The sequence below is a fragment of the Caloenas nicobarica genome, chromosome Z (assembly GCF_036013445.1).
Source record: "Caloenas nicobarica isolate bCalNic1 chromosome Z, bCalNic1.hap1, whole genome shotgun sequence".
NCBI lineage: Eukaryota > Metazoa > Chordata > Aves > Columbiformes > Columbidae > Caloenas > Caloenas nicobarica.
The window spans coordinates 87565476-87588903 of record NC_088284.1 but is presented as its reverse complement, the minus strand read 5'-3'; the positions used below and the strand labels follow the sequence as shown (position 1 = coordinate 87588903).

General features: G+C 40.0%; 1 protein-coding gene across 1 annotated transcript in view; it reads left to right on the top strand.

The window, feature by feature from the left end:
• The window catches only part of NTNG1 (netrin G1), a 150962-nt gene that overhangs the window by 41123 nt on the left and 86411 nt on the right, over nucleotides 1-23428 (top strand). Inside the window, exon 2 of the mRNA XM_065656994.1 lies at nucleotides 20403-21043. Coding sequence (XP_065513066.1) covers nucleotides 20403-21043 — 641 coding nt within the window. The remainder of the gene's footprint in view (nucleotides 1-20402; nucleotides 21044-23428) is intronic.

The following is a 23428-nucleotide window of genomic DNA, read 5'->3' as shown; positions in this document are numbered from 1 at the left end:
TGAGAAGAAAGTAGGCAGCAGGGAAAATGACTTAATGGTAATTCACTTTTTTTTTTTTAATTTAGATCTAGCACTTTTTCATCTCATTTTCTTTACCCATCTTGAAACAGTGACTTTTTATTTTCTTATGCTTTTCTTCTTGTGTGCAGAACTCCTCATTGTAGATAGGCTGCTGCCTTTGTACCAGAAGCTCAATTCTTTACCTCACACGTAGCAAAATGAAGGTGTGATTTTATGTGCATGAATGTAGTTACGCTATTTGGACGTTGTTAGCACATATGAAAAAAAGGTCAGAATGAGGAGCCAAGACCCCTGGGAACTCCAAGGAATGTGTGATCCTATTACCCCACACTTTCATTCCTAATGTTACCAACACAGTATAGAGTCTCACTGGCATAGATTGGCGTTTTTTTGTTGTAGTTATTTCCCAAGTTTCCTATGTGAGTATATCCACTGGATTAAGGGTGGGTGAAATATTCAGCACTTTGTTGCTGATTATAATGGTTACCCTTCTGAGGGCAGCTCCACTTCCTGCAGTGAAGAAATTGGGACTGTGACCAAAATAGTGATATGGGCATGAGTGGTCAGAAACAGAGTTATGAGGAGAAATTGGCACAAGTACTTTTTGCTACAGTATCATGTTCTAGGAAAAGGAAAGGAACCATAGCCAAATACCTGAGAAACCAGGAAGAGGGCTGAAGAGGGGGAAAAGGTACTTTTTAGCCAGAGCCTTGCCTGGAAAGATGCTTGGCCTAGTGAATAAGTAAACTGCCTCTGGGTGTTTCCCTCAGAATGCCTGGTAAGCAGGACCTTCTGCATACTCATAGCAAATAAGTAGGGCTGCATTAACAGCATACCTTCTCCATCACCAATTTTCAAGAGGAACCAGCAAGACTTCCACTATCACTTCACCATTTAGGAAATAAAGACCTGACTGTGGCTTCATGGCTTTTATATTCAGGGGAATGACCTGAAATGAGGATTGAGGATTAAGTAGGAGGAACACAGTAACGAAAAGAAGTTGTTTCTTTTAAACTTCAATTGTTTTTTGCCTTTTTTTTTTTTTTCTGATGACCTCAGTTCTTCACACTCCTCCTTTCCTGTTTCATACCATTATCACCTCTCTATTTCAGTTTTACCTGGTGCTGCCGACAGTTGTCACTAACTTGTTTCAAAATTTAGGTGTACACTTTTTCCACACCCCGCCCCGCCCCGGTGACTTTCTTTTCAGAGCACTTTCTTGGCCAAGGACACATCCCACAGCCTACCTGTATCAGTGCAGGAGGAAGCACTGTAGTGCCTTAGAGCTGGATTCCTGCAAGCAGGCACTCCTGTGGCACTCTGGTCACCGACCCCATTTATACAGCATCACATGTGGTTCACACAATTGGCTCTCAGATATAGTTGCAGTGACTTCAGGGAGGCTGCTTTTTGAAATAAAGACTCTCAACTGTGAATAAAGAATTCACATTTTATTCTCTGGCTAGAAGGTTTACAACAGCATGTGTCAGTAAATGCTTCCCATGAAAAGCGCTGCCTGAGTACTGCTCCTCTGTCCCTCAAACTTTCCACTTCTGAAGCAGTTGACCATCTTGTGGCACTTTGACAAGAAAAAATCCCAAATAATCCCAGCATCAGTTGTGATTTGTCAAGGAGCCAAATACAATTTAGTTTACACATATTTGAGTGTCAAAATCTTCAGCTTCTGAAATCTTAATGCATTTTTCAAAGAAAATTTATTTTAATTAAAGACACTACAGGAAAACCTAATACATCTTTGAGGATTTCCTGATTTTTTGGTTTACTGTATCTTTAATAGACAAAAGTTATTCCCACTGTATACTTACTTACACAGATTTCCCATAACACTTTGGTAAAGATGAGAATGTAAGCAATATAGTACAGATTTTAACTAGATTTTCACAGCACTGAAGACTAAGTGTATATTTTTCCAGAGATTTTATTCAGCCACTGTTGGTACCATTTGGGAGGCTAAAGATGATCTTGCCTTAAGCTATGAAGTAGTTTAAATATGTATCACAGAATCTAATTTGTATGTAACTTCTGCATTATGTCATGTAAGAATGGAAAAAACACAAGTTTCTTCTAAAACTGAAAAAGTAACTGTACTGAAATAAGGGAATTGTATTTTCCTTGCAAGTACTTGGTTTGTCTTCGATAATTGCAAAAATTAAGTAAGCCTTCCCCAGCCCTTCTTGCTCATCTGCTCTACTAAGGATTCAAAACCCAAAATAAATCCTTCATGCAGCCTTCTCACCATTGGCTTCACTTATACTGCTGCTGCCCTTTAAAGAAGTATTTTAAAAATACAAAGCATGAAAACACTAAGGAGACCGGAGTCTGGGGTGCTGCTTTTATGGATGAAGAGTATATTTTCTTGCAAGATGACTCTTACATTTAATTATTATACTTGGTATTTCACCAGTTCAGCAAAGTTTCATTTCCAAAGTCTAGCATACCGTGCATTATTACTGCGTGTTCTGCTAACGCCGTGCAGGCAGCAGGCTGCAGCCTGCTCGCTAAGCAGCAGTTCTATTTGCAGAACATTCTGTCTATTCATAATTTAATTAAACTCACTTGGTGAATTATTTTAAATGTCATACTTCATAATTGGTGTTTCTTTTAAAAAATGCAGATATAATAAGGAATAATTAATTTTACATTAAGTGAAGTCCAGTAATAAAATAATTCCAAACAATAAAACACAGTGGGAGAGAAGTCCTCATCTGAGATGACTGGAGGGGTACATCACTTATTGACAATGTCATTCTTTTAACCTTTACAATTATTCATCATTAAAAGATTGATTTTACAGTATCCCCCATTGAACACAATGTGTCCCTTCTTTATTTTTTTTTCTACTATTTCTTGTGGGAGAATTTAATTTTACAGACTCTTGATGCTGTTTAGGTAATTCAGTGTCTTGGAGCAAATCTGCTTCAATTCAAATCCATGCAAAGATTCGCACAGTCTTTAGTGGGAGTTTAGAGGGATACATGAAGGGTCTGTCCATCCCAAACACCAGAGTAACAGCACCAGATACATACAAGGCCTAACCTTCTTGTTATTCCTTGCAACGCCTCCTGAAGTTTTCCTACTCCTGATTTACTCGGGAGTGTAGAATCACAAAATTACGATTGTTAGGATTGGAAAGGACCTTGAAATATCATCTAGTCCAATCCCCCTGCCGGAGCAGGAACACCCAGATGAGGTTACACAGGAAGGCGTCCAGGCGGGTTTTGAATGTCTCCAGAGAGGGAGACTCCACAACCTCCCCAGGCAGCCTGTTCCAGTGCTCTGTCACCCTCACTGTGAAGAAGTTTCTTTTCATATATAAGTGGAACCTCCTGTGTTCCAGTTTGTGTTCCAGAATGTGGCTGTTCTGTATCCCCTTCTCCAAGGCACAGCGAAAAGTGAATACCTGAGCTTTGCTAAAAGCAGTGCATGACAGCATCTCATCATGATGGTGACAGAAGAGCAGCTGGCCATCAACAAAATAATAAAACTGACAATCAGATGTATCAAACTGTTGTCAAGATGGGGAGGGAGCACCTCATGGCAGGGGTTGTCTTCAGTGCCGTTTGGGCAATGCCCCTCAGCAGGCTGCGGGCTCAGCCCACTCACTGACATGCTGCTGCAATACCCATGTGTAAACAAATAGGAATAGTTAATACATTCAACACCCCGCACAAAGCTTTGATTTCTTTCTCTGTTTAGCTTAGACCATTACATTCATCTTGTTAATGTAACTGAACTCTAAACATTTTACTCAGATCCATGGTATTCAACATAGTTATGTCTTTCAGACCCCAAGGTAGGCTGAAAATGGGCTTGCAGTCTCCTCAGCTGCAAACAGGAATTAATAGTGGGATGAGAAATACTGATCTTAGAATCCATCTTTGGCATATAATGTGCTTTTTCATAGCAGATGTGGGCTGTCCAGTACAAAATCAGAATTTCATTACTAGATAACTTACCCTAAACTCCTCTGCAGGATGATGATCTTCATTATTGTAGAAAAGCTAGTCAGAACCTCCACAATTGGCCTTTTCAGTCTGTTCATCTCTCATAGCTACAACAGCCCATGCCTGGCTTTGCCCTGCTAGCCTAGTCCCAGCTAACAGAGCCATGCATTTGTAGGAGGTATTGAAAAAAACAAAATCCTATTCATGATGGTGACTGACAAACATCAAGCAACTTAAATGAAGGTGCCCTGAAGGACTTATAGCCTGTGGTGTAATTTAATTAAGATATCAAAGTGATAGCAATTATATCATCTATGACAGCTGTTCTATAATAAAGCATTTCTTTAATTAACAAAAGGTGATACCTGAGAAGGCAAGCACTGCTATGAAACACACTTGCCTTATGCTGGGAGAAACACAATTACTCTTCAGATTTATTCTAGTCACTTATTTGCTTTTCTGACTTCTTATCTGCCTTCAGCTGGGGCTGTGCCTGCTGCTCCCCAGTCCTACAGGCTCCCCACAGCCCTGGAGCACATAGGGACCTCATCCTCAGCCCTGCCCCATCTCCAAGGAGCAGAGTGGTGACTTTTAGTTTTTCTCACTCAAAAACTGGTGCAAGTCACTTTCCTCTACCAACATCAGAGAGCAGCTGATGGCAAAGCTTCAGAGAAGTGTGATGTACATGGAGCTAAAAGCTGCTGGGAAGTGACAGGATGATCTGGGACCTCATAAATACTGGGATATCTCCTGGAGCTTTTATTCAATTGCTATTCAGCTTTTCTTCAGTAAGAACATCTGTAGGTTTCAGTGAATTCTTGACTAGGAATTAAATTAATTGAATCCCAGGATAGGATTTGCCTTATTGAAAGGAACTTCAGTGAATTTAAATAAAACCATAAAGTCCTAATAAAATATTTTCTGTGGCATAAGGTTACTTTATAATAAATATTTAAATACATCTTCTTATATTCAACCTACAGTTTAAAATGGTTTTCTTCTTATGTGCTTGCAGATACCAGAAAAAAAAAATCAGAAGTTCCTATTTTTGAGCATCATACCCAAAATTTTGGCATCAGCCAGGTTTCTAGTTATCCACATACACTCAGGCAGCTTCTCCAGGTTTGGGGAGTACAGGACTCTGCAGAAAATGCTAAGCCAGAGTTAAAACTTTTTGCAAACTTAAATATTTATTATTGCAACTTCTAAGTTTCCAACTCTTACATCTGCAAAATAATGTTTACAAAATTAGGTCTAGAAAAGCTGTCTAAGAAATATTGGAACTTTAGAAAGGAACTCTACTGGGCATAATGTCAAATGGAAGAATTGATTTTATAATCTAAAGCTAGTCAGTACTGTGTCCCAAAATATATACAGATACATATAGAGATATAGATGGTGGTAGAGTCACAAATATTTGCAAGGAGGAGATAAACAGCAGATTATTTCTTTTAAATATCTTCTATGACAGAGACAAGTACCTCTCAGCTTGCTTGTCAAATAACTTATGCTGATAAGTCATTTAAAATAACCTTAGTATGTCACTACGAGTTATTAAAATCAAAGATATAATAACTTCAGAGGCTTGCTTTCTTCTTATGTACATTTTAATTGTTGGCCAACATTTTGAATTGGCAAATGCCCACATAAAGTATTATTTCAATAATGTATTAAAATGCTATATAACAAAATTCACAAAAATAGTCTTAAATCCATTTAAAACTATCTAGAGCCCTCTGTTAACTCCAGTCATAAGCTAAGATTTAGAATTATTTTCCATTGATTTCACTGCAGCACTTTCAGTAAATGTCCAATCAAAAATTTAGGAGAAATAAAAGTGAAGGAATCTAAGGGCATAAATCTTTTAAAGATGCTTTTTCATTTGTATTTGTGCATTACCATATCACAGATGGCCATGTTAAACAGGGTGATTTTCTATGTTATAAGCACAGCTATGCCACTTCTTGTCCTTAGAACACTTTATTAGGGCCTGAAAATACTCAGATGGTATATACAAAGTATTTTTATATAAAAAATGTAAATACTGCATATCTAAAGAGGCATATGGCTTTGGTTTGTAGTGTAGTGCAGCCCTAAATTCAGTGTCAGAGGAAAGAATACCTCACCCTCTCTGAGGGGTTTTATTTTTACACCCTTACAAATAGTGACTCATTTTATAGACAGCTATTTTTCCCTCTAATAAGTGCACTTCATATAGCTCCTTTAGTACAAAGTGGGACCTAAAACTCCCTTTAAAGATAAATGCTGCATGGCACAATTGTTTAAATTACAGAGTAACCATAGGAATACATGGAGGCATATCTATCATTGTGGCAAGGCAGCTTCATGCTTTTCTGGCTTCAAGTGCTGCCTTACCCAGTCACGAGAGCGTCCGACATCAGACGCACATCCAGGTGTTAGGGAGCTGATGTCACCATCATGCTTCTCACCAAGGCAGCTGGAGATGGAGCCAGGCTGTCCTGGTACGCTCCTGAGCATCCCCAACCTCTGTGCTGCGCAGCCAAGATACTGATGGCTGGTGCAAGGTTTTGGCCTTTCCTGTACCACTGCAAGAAGCAGACTGTTGGAAAGTGGTCCTACCGTAAACCAGCAAGTCATTAAGCATTTTTTCTCAAAAAATGGTTGAACAGCTAGATGGACTGGGATAAGGAAATGTAATTTTTCAGATTTCAAATGGCAGCAGTTAATTGCATTAATTTATCTGAGGTGTTTATCACTTCTTCTGTAAGACAAGGCTGTGATGGGTAGAACTGATAGCGAACATAATATGCTGTAATTTATTACTTCCCAAGGTGGTACAGTGGAAAGGAGCACACTTGGAGCTTCTCTTATCAACTTAGTCTGTAATAGATTGAAATGTATTAGGATAAACGAATCCCTGTCCTTAAACTTTACCTTCAGATGTCCCAGCAGGCAATTGTAGAAAGTGTATCTTTTCCACTATAGAAAAAGTAAATTCAGTCTCTCCTTGTAAGAAACTTCCCAACCCAATGCTTACCAAATGTAAATATTTTTCTAGGTTATATTAATTCTACAATATTTATTAATTATGATTGTCTCATCCTGGCATATACACCCAGGCTCAATCTCAGTAGAAGTTTAACAGCACAGATAAAGAACAACATCCGTGTAGGCAAACAGCATCAAAATGCTGAGCACCACCGCACAGCCCAGGCTGCCCTGTTCTTACTAATGAGGTTGCTGGAGCTACCCCAATTAATGTGCCAACAACTCCTCCTTGGAGTGGAGGCATACAGAGATTCAAAGTGGAACATTACATTGCAGCAGTCTCACCACATGGTTAAAGAAATCTCTTCAGATTTGAATTACTTTACAATCAACTCAGGAAGCAAGTTTAACAGAGTTCAGGGGAGTTGCTTGCACACTACACATCTGATACATTAACTGAAAGTATTACAGACATTATCATAAGCCTTTCTTACATTTGGAGATACTCCTGTTTTATTTCAGGTAGTAGATTCTCTTTCAGACTTGGGAGGTACTCCGTGTCATTTGGGACAGTAACTGAGGCCATGATATATTTTGGGGACTGGTTTTATCCCCAGTTCCCATTGCTCTGAGTCTCAGAGCTGAGGCAGCAGAGCCTGAGAGGCAGCGGCAGGGATCACACAGGCATTATGTCCCTGCCTTCTGCATGGGTCGGCTGAGCGGCTGCTTTCCTTCCCCCTGCCCTGCCACCCAGCCAGCTGGGATTCTCTGAATTTCAACATGCTGTGACAAAATAAGTCTTGAAAATGACAGGTTGTTAGCAGTCAGTGCAAACACATACTATACCTGAACTGTAAATTTGCAGATAACAGTCAGTACAAATTATTTTGGGAAATGATTGTACATTTTTCAGAGCTGTGCAGCTATTTTTCATCATGGATATATGGAATAAAGGAAATTATATTACAATCTCCAGCACAGAACTGAACAAATTACTAGTTTATCACAAAGTTTGCAACCCTTCCTCAAAAGATACTGTATGTTTTTCTGATTGAATTACTTATATTGCTGCAGTATCCTAATGTGGATTTGATGAGTGTCTTCGTTCTCTTTCAAAGCACTATGTGCTATAATCTGAACATGCAGAGATAGCACACAATTCATTGGGAATACTAATAAGACATCCCTCCATTGTATAATAAAATTCAACTTTTAAATTTGTTTCTGTAACAATTTCATGTTATGTAGGTATACACTGTGATTCATTAAAAATATTTATTTTATCATCCTGACAAGCACAAATGAAGGGAAAACAGCATAGTCCACCTTTTAAGAGAAATGAGGTGAAATTGGATTTCACTTAGGGTTGTCATTTTTGTTTATCTTCTTTTTCATTCTTCCTTTAAGTGGTTCATATAGATGCAAGGGTCCTCTGAGCCTGGGAATTCTGTAAAAGAAAATGATCAAATACAATAGAAATGAGTGCAGATTCTGTGGCAATAGTAAGACAGGGTTTTTTTAATATATTAAAAGCAGCGTTTCTGCCTAACATCAGCAATTCTAATTGTGGTGTTTGACATTCAGTGTTAATCCACCAGCTCTAAAGTTTATTAAAAATGGCAGTAGATACATTGTAATACAGGAGTAGGTCAGAAATTTTCAAAAACAATACTGTCATTAAGAATCAGAAATAAAATTACTTTTACTGTGGAAATACAATTTTGCATGGAATCTATGGGCACAGAATCAATAACACTTTGGAGTGGGATGAACAATGCCTACAGATGCAGACAGTCCCAGAAGCACAGCTGAGACATCTCCAACAAGAAAAGAATTTCTTCAGTCTCTTTAGTTGCTTTTATTTGTTGTCTGGCTCTGCAGTTTCTTTTCTCTGTGGCATTAGACATAGAATTAATACAAAGACCAAAAAAAAAAGTTCTCTTTGTAAAAAAGGCCTGTGAGGCAAAGGAAAAGAGTCGGTTCCTGGCCCAGGCACCAGTTTTCTGACCACGAATTACTTCACCTCTCTCTGATCTCCCCAAGCTGCAGCTGTGGGCAGCTGAACATACCTGCTTGTAAGTCATTTGGAGATTCACGTATAAAAAGTAATATGCAAGACGTTACATACACATGGATTGATAAAGTTTTCTTATAGCTTTAAGTGACAGAGTTTTACTACCCTTATTCATAGCAAGTACACTACATTCCTACATCCCATTATATTGGTAGCCTATTAAAACTGGTGTTATTATTATCACTAAAATAAGGGACTATCGTAGTTGAGGAAGACAGCTTGCCTTGGCTTATCAAAACTGTCTGCTTTCAACGACAGCAGAGTAAAAGACTCTTCAGATTTGGAGAATTAACTGTTTGTTGAATTGCACTCAGTGTTTGTCTCATTGTTATGAATAGTAAAACATCAATTTATTATTCTGGTATTGTTCTCATGAGTATACATGTTACTTGGTGTAGCCTGTACAGGTATTTGATTAGACCATGTCTTCTAAGAAGATGGATTTCTTTTGGAAGAAATAAAGCAAAATCTGAGATACGTTTTTTCTAAATACGTTTTGTGTCACATTTGACGAAGGTTATTTAACTATTCCTGCTACTTAGGAATCCTCTCTAGCAGTCTTAAAAGTCTCCCACAGAGGAAGCAGGAATCACCCCAGGAAAACTATTAAAGCTGACAGCAGTTTGTCACTGGCAACCATTAATGAATACCATGGAGGATTTGGTATCCTTCTGCTCCTTGTCTTGCCATAATTCATACACAATATCCCACAGATTACGCAGAATGACTGTTGTAGCTGCATATTTAGGCAAGCAGATAGCATCTTTTAAATTGGAGGAAATTATAAGCAGGAAATAAATGGTAAGGTCTGTTTCCTGAGGGTGAATACTCAAAAAATGGACTCTGTCTTTACAAAGCCAGTTATGTTTGGGGTTTGGTTTTGTTATTTCCCCTTTTAACTTCTTGGTACAGGAGTTGTGTGTTTTGGTGCATGAAAACAGTTTTGTATAAATTTTGTGTCAATCAGAATAGCTTGATACAGTACATTTTGGTATCTCAATCTTCATCATGACTGTTTGCCAGTATTCAGAGTAAAGCATAAAACCTACAGTCACAATGAGATAACATACCTTCCATCAGACTCAGCTGTACTTCCCAGCTGTAGCATATACTACAGTTCCATTTTAAGAAAGAATAATATTTTCAGATGAAGCAAAGAAACAAAAAATCTGAAGCATACTCACAGACATGCGTACATATTGAGAAAAAAAATACTGCCTGTAGAAAAACCAGAATTTTTCATGCCTGAATTTAGATTGTAGAGATTGCCATAGAAATAGCCTCAGCGCAGACCCCAGTAGCATTTGCAGGTGCTATGTTTACATCTGTGGGAAAGAAAATAATCTGAATTTGTTGTCCTAAATCCTGCTGCCTTTTGTAAGAATAAAATAATAATGATGTCTTGGGTGACATACGTAGAGAAAGTAATTTTCTTGGGATCAGAATTGCTTGTGCCCAGGTCCAATACATATTTACACCCCCGGAATAGTCTTTCACAACATAAATAACACTTGCACACACGAGTAGCTGTTTGTATGTGCAAATGACCTTTTAACAGATAAGCATGAATATGACAGCACAGGCATAATTTAGCTCTTTGTTCACATTTGGGGTGCATTCTCACGTCACCCTTAAGCCACTCAATCCATCTGCACCACTTTGCTCCGCCTCCAGCTGTTGCATCCCTTCTGGCAGTGTCAGCACTGATCTGGCCAAGCAGTACATCAGATCAGAGACTTGATTCAGTGGAAAACTAAGACTGGAGAAAAAAGTATTTGCTGTCCAGATACATCAGCCCTCTCACCCAGCTCACCACAGAGAGGAATAATTGCTAGGCACAAAGGCGGGGTGTCCCAGGTGTACAGGAAATTTGTCCTTAGAGAGAAACCGCCAGTACTGGGCAGCCAGCTCTGGGCAGCAGCGTGCGGGAAGGTGAGCAGGGAGAGGGCTGAGCAAGCAGCCCACTGCTGGGGTGCAGGCTGGTGCTTGCCTGAGGCAGGGCTGAGCCCCCAGCAAAGGCGCAGCTCTGAAGGAAAGAGATTTTCCAGTGGATCCACTGAAGTTACAGATTGGAAAGAAAAGTGGCACAATAGGATTTCTAAATTTTTTCCCAATTTTTTCAAGGCCCTCCTCAAAGTTGTGTTTTGTTTTGAAGAATAGGCTTGTTCCAATTTAGTGTAAAATTAGCATTAGCAACTGGAAGCCCTTGGTCTGTTTTGCAGTGCCATGAGAAGGTAGGGCCACAGGCAAGCTAGTGGCTGTGAGGCCCCACGAGGATGGGGACCCTCCATGCCTATTTGCATACACGCAGCCTTACACCCACCTTTACAAATGTGGCCTTCAAACCATCCATTTGTAACTGTATAATACTGCTCTGTAACCACAATTCAAGCATCACTGAATCTGAAAATTGCCAAATTATTAAGCACTAATTATAAAGCATACTACCTATCATGTTGTTCAGTCAGCCAAGCCTAACAGGTATCTTGAGCTATTATACGAACCACAAGATTAAGTGCTCAAGTTGTTTTTGCCATACTCCTAGTGGGACATTGGCGTTTCAGACTTTCATTACCTAGTTTGAACTTGCACAGAAGCCAATAATATAGAGGTTAAGTGGATGTCATTTTAAAGAAGTTTTTTCTTCATATTATTTGCTTTATAGTGACAGCCCGTACTAGTGTGGACTTTTCATATTACTCTATACTTAAATACAGTAGGAATAGACAAAAAAGCTTTGATTATTTAGCAATAGTTGGTTATTTTGCACTGTACATTTCTATATGTGCTTATGTAAAATCGAATACAGTCTTCAGCTCCACTCTGAATAGCTGGACACTGTAGAAGAGATGTGTCCTATTAAAAAGATATGACAATCTGTTTTGGTGGACAGATAATTCTTGAAGCTATGCTAATGAGTAACACGGTGTTTTAGAAAGCTACTGGACTGAAAATTACCATGGCTAAGAGAAAAAAGATTAGGGGGTTTTGTGCATCTTTCTCAATTAGTAAATAATGCATGAAACATTATCAGTAAGCTATTTAAGTGGTAATTTGATGACAGAAAGTTTTAGACCAGATATATTAAGGAGAAAAGACTTTTAAACTGCAGTGTAAGCCCATCCTGTTATATCCAAAATCTTACCATAATAAGATATAACTAACCAGTAACAGCTTGATGAAAAACAGTTTTCACTGTAACGCTCTTCAGTGTATAAACACAAAAATAATGATAATTCTGCCCTTTAATAGAGAAATCCAGACCCATCTAGTTTTCATTTAAGTCATTACAAAACTGTACATTCATTTTTCAATAACTTTAGAATTGTGTTTCTGCACTGCTCATTTCTAGCCTCATCAAGGGTTGGTATGTGCATGACTGTGACTGGTTTTTTTAGGACTGTGATGAATAGTCTGTGTAAAGAGCTGTCCATCAGTAAACCACCACATTGGTGCTCTCTTCTGCTCACTTCACTTGATTTACACAGAAATCAGGTCGAAATTCGTGACTTGTATCTGAAGGAACTCAATTGCCAGGACTCGTGGCATCAATACTTTGCATGAGCCTCCACAGATATTACTCAAGAGCTATCCACCAGAAAGAAGAGGAAACCATTACCACAGGAGTAGGGACCACAGGTGCGGAAGATGGACCTCCCTTGGGAAACCAGTTGGAAAGCTAAGAGCAACCATTTGCAGAAGCCACAGCCATCACATCCCACCTGCCTCCACCACTGTTGCAGGGCATTAAGTGTGTCTGTGGACAATAAAACCATAGGACAAGTTACACTTAATTAATTGTGTTAGTTACCAGAAGAGAACCTCCTACCACTTGCACGTATCTCACCAATTGAGAGGAAGCGCCAGCCAAGTGCAGCTCATGGTGATCATCCTGTCCTGCATGGGATGGTTTGGTGGTTCACCCTCAGCAGTGTGGTGCAGGAGCCCACCCAGACTTGGTGTTCCAGTTTCCTCACACCACGAGTCTTCCTGAAAACTTTTCCAACACAAAATTTCTATGCTCCCATAATATGATATCCCATGATCTGATTTCATACTCAGCTAATATAAATGTGCTCCACTGTTGCCTAGGGCAAGCTGTAGAGCTTTGCATTTCTATTATGTCCATCTCCTCATTCATTGCATATACCTCAGCAAGTACCAGGAAGCAGCAGGAGCAATCTCCCAACACATGGGAGCAGAGGACCACTCCAGCACCAGATATGCCCTCACCTACGGGCACCATCCCACATGGCCCAGGCACAGCCAGGAGACATAAATGGCCCATCAGCAGCCCCAGGCACAAGTAGTGGAGAAAGCAGAGCCATACTGGAGACATGGCTACAGCACAAACCCACCCAAGAGAAAAGGCAAAATCAAAGGCCCAGCCTGAGCTTAAATAGTGGCTGGGCCAGGGCCCAGGTGGGGCTGGTGAGGGTCGTTAGCACCTGCTGCCCAGGAGGGGCTGGTCAGGGACATGAAGGGCTGCTGGGACTCTCCCTGCTCTCACAACGTGTTTCTCAGGCTTTTTGCTATCCCCAGATTTCATTTGTGGACCAAAAATCTGAATGCAATTATCAAAAACCACACACACATACACAAAGAAAGGGCAGGGAGGGAGGGGGTGATGGTGTTCTCAATACCCTGATTCCCCCTTTCACCACCAAAGTGATTTGATTTCTCAGTTTTTTGATGCTCACATTCCCTCTACAATCACCACAATAACTGAGACCATCTGTCCATGATAAGGGACCCACTTGCCTTTGCGCTGGCTTTGCCTTGCCCAGGAATGGATGACACCTTTCGACTGCAGTGTTTAAGACATCTCCTTTTTTCTGTTACCCCCCAAAATGGCTCCCATTCTAAATTCATGGATAGTCCAAAATGATCAGAATGTGAGCTAGGTGAAATCTGTTATCAGGCCACAAAATGTAAGCTAGAGACACCCAAGGGCGTTGTTATTGATAGTGGAAGCTATTCCTGGTGGGGAGACCCTTCATATCTCCACCACAACTTCCTTGCCGGAGCTACTGCAGGGCAACAGGACAGCTGGAATTGCAGCTCAGACAAAAATGCACCAACGTGAGCTGAGGACGAGGCTGGAGATAATACCCTCTGCTGCCTTTTCCAAGGAGCTTCCCCAGGACAAGTGCCAATGAGCTGAGAGAAACGGGTGCTGCATCCCTGGGAATTTCGGTTTCTCAAACACAAATATGCATCTGGTGTATAAAGAAACCCAGGTTTTCTTGAAACGTTTGCTGTATTGTTCAGCCAGACCTCAGCATGATGGGGTTCCAGTGTTATGTACCTCATGACATTGCAAAAGCTATAAATGGGAAAGCAATTATATTGCCAGATACCTGCTGATACAAGAGGAAGACACCAATATTGAGCTTCTGAAATAACAAAACCACACTTAGATCAGTGCCAGCTGAGCTGCCTTAAGGTACTGTTAATGCCAGAATGATCAAGTGGTCAAAATAACCTCAGCAAGGTTGCCAAGTCAAAGATAGCCTCAGAAGCATAATATTACCAACTACAATTAAGTGGACTGGTCTCCTTCAAAAGTGGATAGAGAGATTTCAGAGGAAACATAACTCCATTTGCCTCATAAAGCAAATTGAAAAGCATTTCCAAAAAGTAACATGAGTAACTAAAAAGAGAGAATGTTCTGCTAGGAATTAAGTGCCTTTGCCAAATGAACCAAAGCATTTGGTGCTACAAATATTAAAATGTTTTACTATGATACATTTTCAGTTCATGCTATTGAAGAAAGGCATGATCTCATGGTCCGAGAGCTACTCTGAGTGCCAAGAATGATTTCACATGATCTACCAAAAGGATTTGGAAGAAATAGTACAATATAATCAGGGATTACACAGTTCATAATGCAAAAGCATTTCTCTCTAATTCTGCATCTATATGTAAATTTGGGATAGGATCCCATAGCTCATGGAGGTGTTGTCATGAAGATTAATTAGCTAGGTCTGTGTTCCGCAAGGCAAAGTGCCAGATCTTTAGAAGCTTAAGTATCTTTTTAAAATCGGAACTTTAATGGCTCACTTGCATTGAGTTTGTTGGAGGATCGGGTCCATAATCTGCAGTGTACTTTCAATCTTAAAAGTGCAAGAAGTTGTTAAGCATTATTCTTTATTTTTGGCCAGTCAGATCCTCCTTGATTTAATATTTTTAAGTCTCCCCAGAAGTTATTGATTTAAACATGCTCTCGTTTTCTTTTTGCTGTTTTTGGAGGATGTATACTCTTCAGCCTGCAGCTCAGAGTTCAAAGTGCTTGTCTGGCCATCCTCTGACTTGGGAGTTCTGTGAAAGAGCATCAAATCTTCCACTGAGACTTTAGCACTTTTATTTCTTAACTTAAATCACTTTAACTTAAAATGCTGTCATTGCAGTGATGAAAGGCTATTGATGGTAAAATGTTCTTGTCTACAGCCATCCCTGTCTTGATCATAGTAATTCTGCAGACATTGACCAAGATGCTCTCAAACCAGCTAATAGATGTAGTGAGTTTGATAACATCAATTACCACGCAACAGGTTCTGTGCCTTGCCAGTCCTGCACCACACTGACTGTTTGCCCTTAGTAGGACAACACCTAATGAGTAATGTCTCCCAATTGATGGTTTCATAATCTGGCTCTGTTGTGGTAAACATGTAATTCCTGGTTAGAAGCCACGTGCAAAATGTAAGCATTAGGGCAATTGCTGCTATTAGCTATTTCTGTCTAATTAGTCATCTACAATGTACAGCACAGTACGAAGTTAACTACTTGTAATGACCTCTTGGAAAGGAAAACAGAAATACTCTATTATTTCCAGAAGTATGACTCGAATGCAGTAATTAACTGCACAGCCTCACTCCAAACGTGAGTCAGGTTGTATTTATTTCTTGTCTCGTGCACCTAAGCTAACTGCCTCAAGGCAATGGTATAAAAATCGGTTGCTGTGACTTGCTTCTCAAAAATTTATTTTTCTCCTTCTTAAAATCTTGGCCTGCTTGACCTCAGCAACCTTCACAAGTTTGAAAATGCAAGTTATAATCCTCTGTAGGGAATTAGTCAGGTGTCTATTACAGCCTGTAGCCTATGATCCAGCTTCCAGTATTCACGTTGCAGAAAGGTTAAGCCCTTCTGTCTTTGTTTCTGAGTAAAAAAGTCCATGAGGTGTTAGTGTGGACAGGAAGCAGACTGAAAGAAACAACATCTTCAATCAAGCCCTAAGCCTGTGTGGATGCCACTGAGGTGCCATCCTGATGAGAGATGGCAGCGCTTGGACTTCAACCCTTGAACGGCAGCTGCAGCACCACTGCCGGCTCCCCTGCTGACGTTCAAAGGTCATACTACTGCTAGACCTCTGCTTTTAACCAAAATCCTCGCTTTAGGGTCACCGTCCTATCCATCAGTGAGTTGTCCTGAAGATGCACTTGGCAAGACATGCTCCTGCCCAGCGGGAGCAAGGCCAGCCCCAGCACCCCATCCCAGGCAAGGACACCTGCAGAGCACCTCAGACGCCACTATAAAAGTTCAAGCTGGCTGGCACAAACACACATCACTGTGTGCTCAAACAAACTAAATCCAGCTAATTGAGGGGAAACCCTACGGGGACCAGTCAGCAGCTTCTCAGTTAACTCTGCTTTATCCAGCTGGGGCTGAGCACGATAATGCCACGTGCCCTTGCTGTGCCTGCAAAATAGGTACCTCTTCCTAAAGCCAAAACTTTTAGACTATGTCAGTAGTTTCGGGAATAATTTTAATTCCTTGAGTGGCCTAAACCAAAATAAATAGCAACTTAATTTGCCTGCCTGCAAGGAGCTATTTAATGTCAATCTCCAATTACTGTACAGGAAAATAGTGGGTTTCTTTTAGATGGTTGTGGTGTTGGGAAAGCCTCAGCTACCTTTTACACTAATTGGCAGTAAAGTGTTTAGAAGTATTTATTAGTGTTTAATTATTTAGAAATCTCCTAATGGCTTAAATATCATTTTGAAAAGTTATAAATATTTTCCACCTTGTCCAGCTGCAGAGCTACTACGTGGAAGGCTTAAACTGAGATCTGTTTATGGCTGCCTGCTGGTCACAAAATTACTTACAGCTGCTAATGCTCTGGTCCTTTAGATGTCCCCACCACAGAATGGGCTTAGTTTTCACAAACTGGGGAAAGCTCCTCTTTGTTGTATTCATTTTCCTGAGACAGAGGTCTTAAAGAGGATTACCACAGAGATCAAGACATTAAGATATGTAACTAATCCCAGTTAAATTAATTGTTTTCATACTAACATGTACTAAGGGACGTTCATGCAGAGTAACATCCCTTTACACTATTTTGGTAATGTACATATCATTTAACATGCAAATTTTATTTAAGATGAATTAGAAGCAGTTTAAAACCACGTTGGCGGTAGAAAAGTGGGAATCTGACTCCAAGCCTCTGAAGCAATAATCACATTAAATATTTCAAAATTACATCATGTCAGTAGGCAGAGGGGAACTTACCTATACTCATAATTTCTCTCCCACTCCATGTATTAGAATTCAGGATATTATTTTATCAATTTATATCAGCTTAGATTGTTTTTCCTCCGAATTTCCTCTCTAAAATACTGAACTCCACACAAGTTATTTTGGCATCATCAAATCATTCAAAACTCAAAAGAGAATTGTGTGCTATAAAATTAAAAGAATAATTCAATTAATTTGGGAGGGTATGCCTGAAGGTTTTTATTAGGATTCTCATTTGCAATGATGTTCTTACCTCCATATTCTAGTGGTAGGTTGTGCCACTGATGTTACCAATGGTAAGAGTTTCAGATGCAGGTCAACACTGTGATTCTGACCCATTTCTCACTATATTCTGCCATTAATTGGACTAACATCATCTTTCCCAAAAAGCTTTGTGCCGACAGAGATATAGACTACCATTCAGTAGCACGCTAGGGCTGATTTTTAGTATTCACTGCACCATTCTTTTAGGTACCTTATTGCTACCAGCTCGCATGATCTTACTGCATTCACACTAGCTTGTGTTTTTTTAGAGCCCCAGCTCCCAGTGTTCTCTGATTATATTGGTACCTCAGCTTTTGCTAAAAAGGAAAAGGTGAAAGAAAAAGGGAGCAGAAGAAATCAAGTCGTATACAGAGAGAAGCAATACTTCTCACACAATCTGTGTTACCCGCTGGAAGTCATAAAACAAGCCTCCTCCAGCATCTGGGGACTGGCAGATCAGAGCAGCTTTAGTTTTTAACAGGGAAAATCACAACAGGCTCAGTGGCTGCTTGTGGAGCAGGAAACCAAAGCCATCCCTCAGCAGTGCTTAATGCACCTGTCTGCCTGCCCAGGAGTATTTATTTGCTGTGTTCCGATACCCGTGACCTCCCAGTGAAGTTGCTTTTGCCAAAGAGATGACAGAAGCATATACATTATAGGTACGCAGGCAGCTTCATGGTGACAGGCGCAGAAGTGATCAGATTTTTCTAGTAAACTTCAGAAAGGTGTGATTTACAGAACTCTCAGCGTTTTCTGCAAAACTGATATTTACCTATAGTCAAAGGGTCTGGAACCTTACAGATTTCATAATATGTGTATTTTCTCTAAGGAAAAAAAAAAGGTTAGCAAATCTTGGAGTTTGTGTCTGATACATTAAATGGAGCTTAATAAAAAAGATGGCATTTATTCTACTTGAAATTTCTTTTTGATTTTCACTGTTTTATTCAAAAGGAAGGCATAGAAATAGCAACCGTGTGCTGGAAATCAGAACTGTAACAGGGACTTATTATAGACACGTTTTACAGAGTATTTTCAGTTACAACTGCATGCTTTGAAGCAGCGTGCTGCTTCTCAAATAACCCTTTTTGTTGTCTTGTAGTTCTTCCTAACTTCAAGTCCCAGTGAATCATTGTCAGTCAGCGACTAAGGTGGAAACTCATGTTTGAAACCCATTTCCCACACTGGATGGCATTGAATCACTTCATTGCCCTGAGGCCTGGAGATGGAGAGAAGCATAACTGTAATTATAAGAAAAGAAAAAGTTGATTATCATACCAGGGCTTGTTCTATTTTCGGGGTAGGTTTCTGATTAATGACAATAACAGCTGCACTTATGCCCCTATCAAGCACTGCTAGGTACGGGCATGTGCATCCTTTTCCCCAGCAGTGCTGGCCGTCAGTGAAAAGAGGCGTAGCTTCTTCCACGATCCATGTGTAAGGCAGAGAGAAGGATACAGAGCAGCGGTTGCTCTCTGGAACAAACGCAGAATGAAAAAGTAGCAAAATATTAATGTATTGTTGAAAGCTGAAATTAGATAGACGTGATTCAGTGCAGCCTACAGGGTCTAATATCTTGGCAACTGCTGCAAGATATCCCCAATCTGCAGACAAAATAGCCTTTGTGAAGAAGCAGAAGATTGTAGTGTGCAAGTTAATGCATCAAAAGGCCAGGAAAAGAATAATTCACTTTCACCTTGCTATAGAGGACAAGCAGCAGTAAAAGCTGTGTACTATTGGCAAGCTTTTTGTGTTGCTGTTTTTAACTCAACCCCCAGTTCAGAGCTCCAGCCACCTCGGCAGCATTCCAGCTGGAGCCACTGACATCTCCCACCTAATCAAGTGCGGGATTATCTTGTCCTGATAAATTGGAGCCAGTGCCTCCTGAAAAGTCTTTCCTGAAGTACTTCACTACCCTGTAATAAGACGGCAGATGTCTAAATCAAGCCTCAGAGCTGGCAAAGCACTGCTTTTCTAATGGCTTTTGGTGGTGAGTGTACATGTTTTAAGTGAAGCCAGTGCTAAGCTGGGAGCACAGTTAAGCATGATAAATTTCACACCCAGTTGAAAGGAAACCTGAAGGTGTACCGGGTCCTGGTTCATACTGAGTACACACAGGCTGCGCTGCTGACCTTAAAACGCCCTAAAAATTACTCCTTTTGTGAGTGGAGCTCTTGAGGAACATACTTATTTTAAAAATAAATTTTCTTTGGCTGCTGCATCTTTCTAGGAAGAGTCGGAGTTATGGAGCTATTAGAGACATGCTTACTGTTCTTGGTCTTTTGTGACCCAGTCGCTGGTCTGAGTTGTTCAGAGTAAATAAACTCTTTTCTTTCTCTAAAACACACTAAGAAAAATTATTATGCTACAGAAGCAAGGGTGCTGTATGTGTATGTGTTTGTACATTTACTTCAACAGGTAAAATACCCAGGATAAATCTCAGTAAGAAAAAGGTATTCCTTGCAAGCATTTGTGTTTTATTTCTTGGTTTCATGCTTGGAGAAAAAGCAGCAGTTCTCGTATGCCAGACAAGAAACATCTTTGTGTGTCAGTCACCTATACAGTGCCTCTTGTAACACTGCTTTGCTCTTTTCCAGGGGAACCCCTACATGTGCAATAATGAATGTGATGCGAGTACCCAAGAACTGGCTCATCCTCCAGAACTGATGTTCGATCTCGAAGGAAGACATCCCTCCACATTTTGGCAGTCCACAACTTGGAAGGATTATCCAAAGCCTCTTCATGTTAATATTACACTTTCCTGGAACAAAACTATTGAGCTGACAGATAACATAGTTATCACTTTTGAATCTGGCCGTCCAGACCAAATGATCCTGGAGAAATCTCTTGACTATGGACGAACATGGCAGCCCTACCAATACTATGCCACGGACTGCTTAGATGCTTTCCACATGGATCCAAAATCAGTGAGGGATTTATCACAGCACACAGTCCTAGAAATCATTTGCACAGAGGAATACTCTACTGGGTACATGACAAATAGTAAAATAATCCACTTTGAAATCAAAGATCGATTTGCTTTTTTTGCTGGACCTTGGCTTCATAACATGGCTTCTCTTTATGGCCAGCTTGACACAACCAAGAAGTTAAGAGATTTCTTTACCATCACAGATCTGAGGATAAGACTGCTTAGGCCAGCAACTGGAGAAATATATGTAGATGAGCAACACCTGGCACGCTACTTTTATGCAATTTCAGACATAAGAGTATACGGAAGGTAAGAGATTATGTACCTTTAGAAACAGGCATGTATGTTTGGCTTTAGAAGTTATTCAAAACCATGTATTTCCCCAAACATGACACCACTTTCTGCCAAGAAATGTTCCTGGAAATCTGGCTCAGTTGAAGTCTGTTTCTGGTCACACTAGAAGTTTCTGACTCAGTGGCACAAAGTCCCAGGTGTTCACTGTCACTAGGCTGGGGGTTTCAGCCCTAGGTCTCATGAGCAGGATAGTATTAACAGTTTCCTGTGTTGGCTCAGGAATTCACCCTGGCATTAGGATATTTTCAGCATTGCTACAGCTGGAGCCTCATCTGGCAGCAGTTAACTGAAAAGAGATTCTGGTTTATCATCTCACTTTTTTAGGCCTTTAACACACGCTGTGATTGATACAGGAGCCCTTGCGCAGACCCTTCCCACTAGGTCTGACTATGAACTGCCTATGAAGAGGGAAGGCAGCAGAGATTAGAGTCCATTCCAGGTACTTTAGTTAGCTCTGAAGTAGGTGAAGCTGAAGTACAATGGAAAAAAACAACAGTGTTTTGGAGAGACTGATTTGAATATAATAAAGATGATTACTCAGCTGAGTTCAAGACAAATAGTCCCTCTGGGGCAAGCAGTGACTAGCATCAGGTGTCACAGTCCCAAAAATAACAACTGTGTAATGACATTCCTATCAGGAAGCTTTCTTCTCAACTCAAACTAGCAACTGACTGATGATCTCAAGCAGGAGGGTGATACTCTTTACATGTGTTTTGGATGCAAATTTGTTCAGAAGAAATACATGGGACCTTCTCTATTAACGATTTGCTCACTTCTGTATTGTACCTTTTCTTTCTGCTGGTTCTTCTACAGAGAGTTCAAATCTTCCTTTTTAAAAAGTCTTTTTTTTTTTTTTAATTTCTTTTTTTTAAGAAGCTAAGTACCAGAACGAACAGAAAAGCTAATTTATCTTGGAAGGACAGGGCATTTTTTGCAGACGTGGGACTGAGTGAAAAAAACAGACATAGTTATTATATAAAACAGAGGTGACTATGTTTTCCTTACTACTGTAGTGAGTTTGACATTTTCTGCCACCTTTGCACAAGCCTTTCATGTTCATAAGCATTTCCATATTGCAAAAATTGATACACAAATTCAAAATAGAATCAAATTACTGTGAAGTAATCTACTGAAAAATATTCCTCTAAAGGAATTCTTCCTGTATAAAGGAAGAATTGATGCCGTATACAGATTTGAATGCATAAGTGTTTTTGCAGTGCTGATATATTTTTATGTAACAACAAAATACATTTCTTAGGACCATAGATTTATCATGTAGTTACAATCTTCTGTGTCCACACCAAATACATACGCATACATACTGAATCACTAATTGAACATGTGAAAGTATAAGAGAAACGTCAATGTTTTCAGAATTCTTATTGTAACTCTCATTAGTTACGTTGTAAATTATTTTTCAGAAGTCTCTTGAGAGGGATAAGTGGATCATGGACAGCTTAAGATACTGTTTGACATAGTTTAGTAACATTAGCTTCGGTATATAAAAAAATAACACGTGTTCTATTCAATGTGTATCCTTCCTCCATTGCCTCCACATAGGTTAGCTCTACAGAGGCATCATATCAAAGCTCAGGATCTGAAGGATCCTTATGCTTTAAGGAAAAGCTGTTCCCCATCTGAAAACCCATTTGGATCTTAGTCTGACTTCTATTAGACTATCAGTACTTTATCAAAGAAAGCATCTGGAGGATTTAAAGAAACTGCATAGCATGCAAATTAGAAACAGAAACCTTCTGAGCACATCTGGGACACGGCAATCTTGCAAAAAAAATCTATAAAAATGAAGCGTGACTGTACAGAGAAGTTATCTGATGCTGATGCTTGTTGTCTAAATGCTGCAGTAATTGAACACATGCTTTAAAAGAAATATCTGATGTGTAATAGTGTCTCACTAGATTAGATTCATGTGAATTCTTATCAGTTTTCTGCTAATGAGCAGAACAGCTCTTTAGGGATTTGGTAGCCTTTCCTTTGATATGTAGCGAGCCCTCCTTGTTAAAGAATTTATGGGCTTGCTTACTGCTAAGTAGCCGTGGAGCTCCAGTACGCACCCCCAGTTACTTAGTTGCACCAAAGGTAACTTGCAATAGGCCCACTGTCACCCAGTTTTAGGTATTTTTGGTCTCCTACCAGAAACTTACAGAGCCCCCAAAAAGAGTCTCCAAATCATCATCATTAGTCATGAGCACTGGCATGCCCTGAGCATGGGGACACGACAGAGGGGAGCAAGGGTTACCAGGGCCTTTGTGCTGCCTTTTCTGATTCAGCTGTTTTCCAGCACTTGCAGTTATTTTAGGATGTTAAATGGAAGTTACAATT